Below are 12,538 nucleotides of genomic sequence, written 5' to 3' on the forward strand. Positions count from 1 at the left end.
TGATATAATATGATGCGGCATGGACCAACAAAATCTCAGACAAAAGTCCTCCTCACACACTGAAAACCCATCAGCAGCAGACAGTGGAAAGCCTAGCAATTTGCCCAGTAATTTCCCAGTCAGACTGAAAGCTTGAGCCTTGCTGGGCTTTAAACATTACACAGTCACAGAAAGTAGTGCTTCCCCTGGCTAAAGTACAGACCTATTTTCTAATATTCACTTATTTTGAATATTTGTGGCAAAAAAAAATATACCCATCCCCCTAAAATATAGCTTTCTCAAAATTACCAATCAGCCAGAGGCTGCAATGCAAACAGAACTACTGTCTGTTTCACTTTTGTAAAGTATGACTGCTTACTCACTCAAATCCATAGTATAGCTCCCTGATCATCCCAGGGCTCACAAGAACTTAGCAGTGAACACAGTGCTTGCATAGTGAAAGCATTAAAGAACAGCTAACAGAACAGGAAAACGAAAACACTCTTTCCATGAAGTTCCAAATGCTTCTTATACTCAGATTCGGCACTTCCCAAGGTGACTAGGTGGTTCCATATATAAGAAATACTTTCCATGATTTTAACTCACACACCCAAGAGCCCCGAACTGCTGTGTAAGTGAAGAGTGGCTTTCCCTCACATATCTCATCAAGCTAAAAAAAAATAAATATCCGTAACTCTTACACCAGAGATTGTGTTGGGTATTTTTAAGAAGAGCAGATGTTACAGAGAATATAAGAATTAATGAGATAGGAGTGTGGAGGAGATGGATGATGGATGGCTTTCCAGCATGATTCTGCGGGAGCAGAGGTGCACTGACAGGTGTGCCTGGGTGCCCTGCTCCCTCCAAGAGGGTTTCTCATGCAAGTGCTACAGTCTGGCACTGCTAGACTCTAACCAAATCTGGAAACAGACATCACTGCCAGGCTGTCCGCTAAATTTCCAATCCTTGCTTTGCCCCATCCCCCCAGCTATCCCAAAGCAACAGGCTCCTGGGTAAGCCAGCCTTTGGACATGCTTCATATGGGTCTCCTGACTGGGAAACACCAGCACTTTTGGTTTTCATCAGCTACATCTTTGCAAAAGTGAGTTGAGAAACTCAAGGATTAAAAGGTTTGCATTATGCATATTAACTAATATATGTATAAGCAGAAACAGCTACTCAGGTTCTCTGTGTTGATTCCATTTACTAGTTAGACAGATAAACACCATTTTTGTTTAGGTTATCTGTAAAAACTTATTTTGTCTAGAAGCACAGCAGAAAGCTCTAGCATACAAAAATAAACATAGAAAATGCATTCATAAATTGGATTGAAAATTATTATCATTATCAATACAAATTACTGCATTAACTCCTCTGATAAAGAAATTATTAGAAAATTAATGTCTAAAAGTGATAAAATTAATTGCTTCAGGGGGTGGTTCCTAATCGTATTTCCCTATGGTAGTTATTTTCAGATATTATTGCCACTTCTACCTGCAGGAGACTTTATTTACAGGATTTGTAAAATCTTTGACAAACAAGTCTGGACTTTCTGTATTAACTGTAGTTTGGACAAAAAATAACCTGGCAATACCTCCTGAGTTTTCCTTGATATTAGTATGCCCTGATGTAAGCAACATAGCTGTCTCCTATAAGCCATGCTGCCCGTTGAACAGCCCATCCTATGTGTTAATAGATTACCGGGAGTGCAGCCCTGCATTCCAATGAAACCATCTCCTCTGAAAATGCATCTGTTTTCCCATCAGGGATACCAAAAGCTATCCATTTATGGTATTTTTTCCCCCCAATTATGTGTATAATTTGAGGTAAAACCCCAAATTGATTCAATATTTAAAGCATCTCTAAGTAGTGATGGTTTAAACTAGGAGTACGCTCACCACAAATATTTGTGTTTATATAGGTACATAAAAACCACCACCCATGACAAAATTAGAAAGAATTCCCTTTGTCTCATCTGTTAGTGCATCATCCCCCAGCAGGCATTCATACCCTCACCAGGACTTAAGCTCAACAAACCAAACCATGAAAAATTCACAACTTGCTTTTAAAAGCAAGTATATACTCTAGTAAATAGTTATTAGAAATTCTTCCCACACTGCTGAAGAACCTAGACTTCTTCCCCATTAATATTAATTTGAAATCCAGTTTCTACACTTTCTGACATATTTACTTGCAATTTTACTGGTTTGTTCCATGAAAAGAAAAAAAGATAGGACAGAAGGTCTGAAATGTTTTGTTACTGCTGTCAGAGCATTTGAAATGCTTCTGTTGAATACAAACCCTTAAGCTGTCATTCAGACCACATTCCCTTTGTGAGACAATACCAGGCTGCTGCATGACTACGTGACAGTGATCAGAAGCATATCTATATACCCAGCTCATGAGGACTGAGAAACAGAAGCAGACAAGTGCTATGAAACTGTGGCTACCTTATAGCAGTATCTGCATTTTAAAAAAAAATACCATCAGAAATCTGCTTATCCCAATAAAATATTCTTTTACACCTTTTACTGTTTGAAAAAAAACTTATCAAAAGTGACAATACAGAATATAAAAAACATTTATCACATGAAAAAAAAATACTTCTGCATGGTAGCTTTAAACTATCATAAATCTCAAATATCAGTCCCAACTGTACCTGCCACAGAATACTGGTGAATTAAAAAAAAACAAAACCCAAAGATGTCATTACCAAAAGGTCTTGAAATTTCCCCCAAAGAAATTTATTGGCAGCGTCTAGACAGGTTGATTGTAACCTGGCTGATTTCCCTTGTCTGCTCTTGTCTCTATCAGCACAGGTTCCTCATTAGAAATAAAATGGGGAGATACAAACATGAAAATGCAGTTATTTACTGAAGGACTCTCAAGTTGCATTATTGTACTCTTCAGTAACATTGATTCCTACAGTTTAGAAAATGCTTATCTTTTTAATCCCACATTAAAAAACTGGTTATTTAATAGACTTTTCTTCTGTTTTTTTTAGATATAATTCCACTATTTTTTCCCAAGTTTTCCCATAATCAAGCCTCTGGGTATATTGCTAAAACATCACTAAAAGCCGTGCATGCTGGCAGAGACCAATAGAGAAAATACATCAAGAAATCCTAACTTTTACTGCTGCTGTCTAATACAGAACAAACTTAAATTATTTCCTCAATTCTTCTAACCAAACAGTTAACGCAAATGAAGGGAATATGCTTTCATTTTAAAAACACTCCTTTCATTGAATTTATTTTCTATGCCTCAGTCAGTACCAGGGAAACATCACCACCTGAAGAGGAGAGATGACTACATCAAGATGAGCTTATAGATCTCTATGGCTGATCCTATCCAATTTCCACTGAGAGCTGCTAGATTTAGAGATATCATCTTCTTTTTATTTATTTGCATTTTAAAATAATTTTCAAGGAAGGGAACTTAACCTCTTGCACTAACATTTGTTCTACCAAACAAATCCCTTAAGCTCCTTGGGCAATGAATGTGTGAGTGACTCATGACTTCTCATAAGAGATTCATTACAAAGCTGGACAGCTGCCTTACATGAGACAGAGGATCAGATGGATGGGGGACTTCCCGCATCAATCAGTTTGAGAGATGCACGGTAGGTTGGTGAATAAAAACAGAAGTATGTTTTTTATGTGATACTTGTAAAAATCAAATGCAAATCTACCTTTGATCACCTTATGTTTATCTAAATATCTATCCAGGGATAACTATGTCATACACATAGCAATACCAATAAGCCATGATAGCATTGATTCTGATTTGTGAAAAAGAAACTTTGTGAAGGACCTGCTGGAAATCTAAAAGGTCATTCTAAATTAAAGTTTCAAAACAAAAGATGAGCCAGAGGAAATGGACTGTGAAAATTGTAAACTGGTATCATCTTGTATTCACCTCTCTCTTTTCACTGAAAATTAATCAAAATCCATCCTTAAAAGCAAGTTTCCATTTTCCTCTAATATCTTTAAACATCAGATTGCCACAGGAAGAGTCACATACTCACATTCTACAAAAACCTCATTGCTTCTACATGACAACTACCCTGCTATCTTGAGAACACATCTATGACAATACAAACTCACCAAAATACATGGATTTTTTCTGAAAGAGAAGAGCAGTGTAGAGAGAACTCACTATTTTGCCAAGTAAATATTAGTTTAATTGACTGCTTTATCTATTGAAGCACAGAAAAACCATCTCATCATGTGAGAATGATCTGTCTTTAGAGAATCCAATTTCGGAAAACTCATCATCTCAGATGACTGAGTGTGGCTGTTGTGACCTGAACAGCTCAGTTGGCAATGAATGTTTATTTAGATTTGTAACAACAAAATACAGACAAGCATGAGTCAAGGACAGTAGGTAACATACCCACAAACAAAAATAAAGAAAATACAGCAGGAAGATCTCCAATTTTATATATTCAAATGTATACATATCTATGTATGTTCAATATATATTTGGACAAGATAGACAATATCTAAGCATACAGATGACATGTATATTGGGCATATATATATATGTGTGTATAGAAAGCTGCAGAATTTCCTGCTACATTCTTCTTCAACATGTATATTGTTCATATGTGTGTGTACATATGTGTTCATATGTGCATGTACATGTATGCATGCATGTTTGTATGTGACTACACAGATGTAGGGAGAGAATGTGGTAACTAATAGTAGTATCTAATTGAGAAAAAGAAATCTAGCCAACTCTGCTTTTCTCCTTTAAAAACCCATGTCTGTTCAAGTGCTCTTCTGGAGAACCTTGCTCTCCAATGCGACTTGAACATTCATAAAATGGAACTTGCTAATTATAGATCAGGATGTAAGTCCAAATGGAAAATGGTTATGTCCTTAGTTTCTAAAAAACAAGAATCATTCAAGGAACAACTAAGATGATTCACTAAGCACTGTACTACTTGTGAATTTTGCATCTCAGCCCCTTACCTTTCATAATGCTTCTGCTATATTGGTCAAATTTCCCTAAACTCAAATTGTAAAGACTTGAGGACATTGGATTTATTCATCAAACAATTACTAGATTATAGTTATTGAAGCTCCTCTGAAATTTCACTTACACTTCACTGAGCTGAGAAAGCAGATGTAACAATACAAGTTCTCCCTTCCCTTTAACAGCATGAGCTTTGTGTACATTCTCTGGGGCAGGAATTTGCTAAGAAACACTGCCTCTTGGCAATTTTTTAGCAATCAGACTGGCCAATAACAGTACTGTGTTTTAGCATGAATGGACAAGGTTGACAGAAAGATCTATCAGCTGTTCAGCCCACACTGCTGTACAAATGAGAAGATGATTGGAATATTAATTTCCATTAAACAGAAAAGCTACTCATTTCTGTACAACTACTAGCAGGCAAAAAAAAACCAAAAAACATAGCTAGACTAGAATATTATGAAAAATCTTTCATTTTTTCATCTTCAACTGTGCATTTGAGGACAAAAGACCAAATCCACTTCTTAGATGCCTCTTCTTCCTTTCCCTGCTGAATAGTATCTTACAGTTTTTACTTTGCAATGTGAATGTGGAAATGGATTTGATGCTTAACTACAGGAATCCCAAATTCAATTTTACTATTTTTTGTCTCTGTTTGGGATTTGTTAGGCTCTGTCAGCTTTGAAGCAAATGACATGCTGAAATTTTTTTCAGACAAAATATTTTTGAAAGATTCATGTACATATGAATTCATGCACATCCTAGAAACATCTAAGGCACTATCTCCATGAATTCATCTGCTTGAATGACACTACATGGTTTGAAGCTGCTTAGGCAATAAATTTAAATAAAGCTTAGCTGCATAATTACATTGTGAAAAATGTCAGTATTTTGATATTCCATAAATTTATTCACCAACCATATTCCAATATTTAGAAGCATTCTAAAATGAAGGGTTTGCATTACATTTTCTATTCATCTGCTCACCTTATATTTTTCAGTATTTTAAATGGACATGTAGAAAACTTATTCTGAAGAAAAATTAATGCTGCCTCAACTAGGCTAGAGTCTATTTCAAAAGAAGCAGAATATAGTTGGTTAGATTACCAAGATTTGCCTATCATCTACCGAAAGACATTTTTTACTGCACAGCATCAACAGAACTAGAAAGGAAAGCCAAGAGTTTATGCCATGGTATAATAGAGCTGATTCCTTACAATTACCTGGCTGACATTTTAGCCCCATTTCATGTCAGCTGAGTGTCTCCTTTCAGCAAACAATGTGTCTAGTGGAAAAGAGGAGATACTCTCAGCTTTTCTCTGATGTGTTGGTTTCACAAGTGATGCTATATGGAAATCTTTCCTGACCATATTTATAAAAAGATTGCTCTCAAAAATGAAGTGTTTGTTGGCACAGCATCACTGTAATGCACGTCTGCCTTATTCACTATGATTTATTACTTTTCATGCTGTTCTTAATTGCAGAAATCTTGAACACTGCTCCCTCCAAGGATTAATTTTGAAAAGACATGAATCATCTGATACAATATTGTTATTTGTAAGTGTAATTCTATCCATCTATTTGGCTGGAGAATTAATCCACACGCTTGCCTTTTTATTTCCTCAGTAGCACCAGATAGAAAATAATTGCATAGATTTATAAATATTCCCAAATAGGTGGATGTGCTAATATATATACAATTTGACATTTTTCTTAAGGTCACACAATGACTTTCTTTCCTAAGGTGGAAGTGCTATATGTTGAATGTTATCTAGTCCAAGCACACCACTGCTCTCAGAAACTTTTGTATTGGCAGGAAAATCCCCATTTTTTAGACTCCTCAGATAAATAGTTCTGCTACAGGGGAGGGTTTTAGTTCTGTAAAACAGTTTGGCAATAAGAACAGACTGTTAAGGTCCCACTCTTTCGTTACACTAGAACATACCTGGCATGCTGATGGATGACTGTGATTGAGGTCCCACTGGGAAGATACTATGTCAACAGACTTTTCAGCCATATTAAGCAAATTCATCCAGCCTTGGAAAAGAGACAAATGGGATGGTGCACTGTCTGAATAGTTGATCCCTTCAGGAATATTTTCCACAAGAGCAACCCTGAGAATAGATAAGGAAAAAATAACCACTTAACAAAAGCACTTTATTATAAGGTTCCAAATTGTAAAGAACTTCAGGTTTTGGGCCTGGGGTTTAACATCTGCTCCCAGAGGCTCTCATCAGTTTGCCACCCTGCAACTCACTCTGAGGCATCTGACTGTCATGCTCCACACTTCCCAGAACAATGAAGTGCAGAAGTGACCTACTACTAATGCAGCAAAGTCAATTAAGCTTTCAAAGCTCTGCAAAATTAGCTTACACAGGGAAAAGGTTATTTCTTACAGTACAAGTAAACAGGAATCAGTCCTTAAGGTGAGGATGGGAAGAATGAAACAAGCTCCTCTTGTTTTGCCACTCCTCTCTGAATATATTCTCTTCTCTCTAAGGAATGTGGCAAGATGTATTCTCCCTGGAATTCTCCTAGGTCTGCTTTTACACCTGACATTTTATTACATTGCAATCTCTACATATGAATTCTCCTTTTCCAACTGCTCTAAGCTACCCAACTTTTCTGCTTTCATTTACCTGTGTAAGGTTCTAACTGAGACCCAGTGGTTAAAAAAAGAATTATGACCTTTTAGTTTCTTGCTCTTTTTGGAAAGCTCTTTGATCTTACTGTCTAGAGTATTCAAAACATTTTCAAATTAGGGTACATAAATTAATATGGATACAATCGCATCCAGAAAGCCGAACAAGCATGGTAGTAAACTGTCAGCTTAAAACATGCTTCTTTGCTTCAGGGAAATGTGTTTCATTCAGCACACTGCATCACCGCCAGATTTCCTTGAATTGCAGCAGGTAAAGCTTCCTTCTACACTCAGTAGAGGAATTTGAAAATTAAATAAAGTCAAACAAGTTCTTCAATTCTGCCTTTAGGTAAATAGAATAAATATTCATATGAATGACCCCAACACCTGCCACTTCTACTGTGAATGATACAAACCAGATGTAGGAAAGCTGTAATAGGAACGCAGGGAAGTCTTCTACTATATACATTAGGCATTTCTACACTCTTTTTGTACCTGTCAATAGTGTTAATTATCAACTCCAGTAATATGAATATAATTTGTCAACTTTAAGTAAATTATTATTACAAAATTATTGGGTAAAAGAGAATTGAACATGTTTTGACTCTTCAAAAAACAGATTAGTGCAGAATCTTCTATTAATTCAGTTCATCCTAGACAGTTCACATGCAAACTTTTACAGCTATTTCAGAATATCAAGCATTAAAAGACTGAAGATTGTTGCTTTTAAACAATGCTAAGAAAACCCAGCAAGAATTGTGATAAACCCATGGCCATTATCATGCTTTCAATCTCCTGGCCTGGCAAAAAAATCCCACCACCCAAACCAGAACAGGCACAGCTCCTCCTGTATGTTCTCTTATTCCCCCAAATCTGTCAAACAACATAGGTCTCACTAAGCTGCAATTACCAATGACAGTCTCCACAACCTACTTTGAACACTATTCTGTTATTAATGTTATTTATTAACATTAAACTTATCTACATTGCAGTAATGGAGTTGGAAATCAACAAATAAGCTGTAAAATGTTAAAAACACAACTAGATTTTTTAAATTACTTTAAAGTATATTTTATTCTAAAACATTCCTCCTATCTTGTTCACAAACTTTCTGAAATAACTAGTGCACTAAAAATTGAGTGTCCTTTTAAAAAATATTTAAAAATAAACTATTTTACTCTAACACTCAGGGGTTTAGGCTTACTTTTGCCAATAATACTGTTACAAAACTTCATAAAACTTTGGTTAGATCCCTTGAAGCCTGGCTTGTTCTTTTTCAGTAGTTAGCATTACTAATCATATTGCAGCTCTTAGTATGCCCATGTTTCCAGAATACTTTTATGGAGAGACGGAGGAATGCCACCTTCAAAGAGCAAGAAACTGACATTGAGAAAATAAAGTGATCTCTACAAGGACACGAAGCCCCCTCCCTCCTAATCCAGTTGCAAAGATCAGAAATTAATGCATCTTTTTCTGAAATCCTCCATCGCCAATTCAATCATGTCTAGATACAGGAGTTATTCTGAGTATGCTTTAAAGACATTCTTAATATCAAATAAGTATTCAAAAATAAAATAATGTCAAATGTACTTCTGATTTAGCTAGAATTTGAAAGTGCATATCACTCTCTTGAACCAGTAGTGATCAAAAATTTTCCAATGTTAGAATATTGCCTGACATACAGTGTTTTCCAGTGGAGCCCATGCAAATGAATTACACAGGAGTCCACAAACTAACTGATAGGACTGAATCTGTCACAAACACTTCTAGTTGTTTTTAGTAGTGCTTCCTATAGGCTGTACTGAACTTGTTTATCACTGGGAAGCATTAGCTTAACTCCCACTTTTCCTGTCTCTTTCTCTGGCAAGTTGAGAGCTGCCAAAAACCTAACCCTGCCACAGAAGGGCTAAGATGATCTGTAGGTCATGTAGCTCAACCCTCTTTTTCAAAGGAGGGTCAATGCCAGCAGGTTGGTCAGGACACTATCCAGTCAAGTTTTTTGAATATCTCCAAATTTCCAAATCCAAAACTCATCATATTTGAGATGATGGACCTGACCCAGCCAAACACATACATGTTTATTTCTGATTCCACATTATTTAGGTGTACATTAAACTTTTAATGCAGGAAGAGTTGTGGGTCATTGCTGTTCACATACATTTTCTTACAGATACCATCAAGATACACACAAAAGTTGGGCTCTTCCTCATTTCTCATGGGTTAAAATCTTTTACTTTTTCGAAGAAAGTAGCAAGGAAAATTTACTGGGCAATAAGGAATTCAGCTCCTCCTAAAAGGGCCCTTGTCAAGGACAAGGTGCCTCTTAGCAAGGAAGTTTGTCCTGACCATTGGAATGAACTTGCCCTTCCTCTGAGTAGCATTCACCAGGCTATGGCACCAGCACTAAATAACACATGACACGCTGCACAGCTCCTGCCATTATTTAATTTGGGTTTGGTAGTCCAGTAGAAGCCAAATGCATTCAAGCCAACAAAATTGTTATTCAGAACAGACACTACTTGGTAATATTTTTCCTACTCTTCTGTTTTACCAAATAGCAAGTACAGGGAAGTGGTCACAGCACCAAGCCTGAGAAGTCTGAGAAACGTTTGGACAGTGTTCTCAGGTGCATCATGTGATTCTTGGGATATCCTGTGTAGGCCCAGGAGCTGGAGTCAATGATCCTGACGTGGCCCTTCCAACTCATCATATTGTATGACTGTGTTCTTTAGGAAAAATAAAATGAAAAAAAAAGGAAAAAAAAGACATTTCATCTAGCTACGGCACAAGTTAAAAATTTGTTTTCAGAGTGTAGATTTCTCTTTAATAATAAATTAATTCTGCCATAAACTTCCAATATTAAAACCTAACACCAAGCTCAGAAGTAATACACAAAGCCAAGCACCAAGTTTTTATACTAAGTGATTTTGCCTTTATAAAATTCCCTTTTTGTATGGAACAATAACAAAGCTCTAGTGCTTAGTCAAGATAAATTTTGTTAAAACTTCTGTGCAAAAATTTGAGTTTGAAAGCCCCAATTCTCTCAATAAAAGCTAAATTTAGCTTTCATTTTTGTTCCAAAATGACCCACAAAGAGGTTCTTCAAACACAGTATTACAAAAACTTCCAGGAGAGGTCATTCAGACCTTGAGGAAAGTTAGACATGGTGACATAATTTATTCTGCAAATCTGGCATATTAACAATGCAAAACACAAATGTACCATAGTGATTAAAACAGATTTTTCCTATCCTCAAAATCATTACCAGATAACTTTATACCTGTTGAATGAAAATGTCATTCCCCTCTCTGATTTTCTGGTGCTCTGCTGCATCTGATAATGCCAACATAGGCTTGTCTCTTCAGTTTTACACTGAAACTGTAAAAAACTACCTCACACAGACTGAGAAAGTACAATTTCTGTGAAAGTTAGACAGAGAGACAAGGGTCAGAGTGAGATTGAAGCTCCTCTTAGCTAACAGAAATGGGGCAATAGAACGGTATTTAATGCCTACCACAGAATAGACCATGACCTCAATAATAAGACTTTTCTGAGCTCAGCTATGACTTGCATTTAGCAATTCCAAGCGAATTCTGTACCCAGTTAAGGATTCTTCTTCATCTTTGGCTGTTCTATGGTCAGAAAGCAAGAAGGCTTGTTTCTGATCTCACACCAATTTGTTCCTCAGAAGGAAATAGAGGCTCTTAATTTAGCACATGGATTAATTAGAGTAGAGAAGGCTAGGACAGTAGATAGGCAGATGCTATGTCTGTCTCTTGAAAAAATATGGGGCTATTGGCAGAAATTTATAGCTCTGTTGGAAAATTTAGCTCTAACAATTCTACTAGTATAAAAGGATTTTTTTTTTTTTTTGATGTTTCACAACACATTAAAACAATAAACTCTGGAACATTGTTCACTCCAGTTTGTCTCAATCCACAGTCATCCACTAAAGAAAATCCAGGTCATATGCACTTGAGCATCTCTGTATCATCTGAATTTACTCACCATTAGAGAGAATAAACTTAGCAAGAAAACACTACAATGATTGAGACATAATAAATAAACAAAAGACGAACAAAGTCTTTGACATAAGGTTGCTCTATTTCAGACAAGGGAGAGAAAAAAAGAGAAAATAATCCAGAAAGGTGCATGAGTCCTGCCCTTGTGCTAGGGTCCTTTTTAAAGATACCCTCTTGTGACCCCTTTTTCTTTCTTTCTTAATCCAGAAGCCCTGGAATCACCATCCCCTAGCCTGAAGGACTACATAGAAAATTTCCTAAAATATTAGAGAATGTATAGCACAACCATATTTGGTTATTCGACTTAAAGACAGTGATAATGATTTGGAAGATCAAGTGCAATAACTCTGCTTTGAGATCAGAACTGGAGCATAAAGGTATCCAGTGTATTTGGATAATTGCATGGCATATCCAGTAAAGAAAAATAAAACTGCATTGCATGTAGCATTTACTTTGTAATTAATTACAACTAATTTTTCCAGTATGAGAAGTTACAAAATGTGCTATTACACACTTATGCTGTGAATTGCAATTTTAAATAAAATATGTTTGACCCATTATAGGGAATTCAAGACAGAACACCAGAGTTAAAAGTGAAATGCAAAGCAGCTAAGATTGAATTTACAAAGGACATGAGCTCAAGCTCAGTACTCAGAAGCACCTAGACTATTAGCATCAGAGAACATATCACAAGTTCTGTAACAGTCCTCTAACGCTGACAGTCTCAACTGGTGAGACACGTGTGTTTCTTTGTGTGTGTTTGTATGTGTGCAAGTGCCTGAGTACATGCACACTATGAAAGTTTGATGGCATTTACCTGTTTGTTTTTTGAATTTTAGTCATGAAGACCCTGATATCCAGAGACAAAGTCTTGGAATGATGAATTCTTGGCTCGAGATTGTTCTTTGAATTATCT

The 12,538-nt window shown here is 36.3% G+C and overlaps 1 protein-coding gene across 3 annotated transcripts in view; it reads right to left on the minus strand.

Moving 5' to 3' along the window:
• Positions 1 to 12,538, minus strand: part of PLD5 (phospholipase D family member 5) — a 181,261-nt gene that overhangs the window by 64,870 nt on the left and 103,853 nt on the right. For all 3 annotated transcript variants that reach the window (XM_033512610.1, XM_015621561.3, XM_015621559.2), the window contains exon 3: positions 6,905 to 7,073. In XM_033512610.1, the coding sequence (XP_033368501.1) occupies positions 6,905 to 7,073 (169 nt within the window). The remainder of the gene's footprint in view (positions 1 to 6,904; positions 7,074 to 12,538) is intronic.

Source organism: Parus major, chromosome 3 (assembly GCF_001522545.3).
Source record: "Parus major isolate Abel chromosome 3, Parus_major1.1, whole genome shotgun sequence".
NCBI classification, from domain to species: Eukaryota; Metazoa; Chordata; class Aves; order Passeriformes; family Paridae; genus Parus; species Parus major.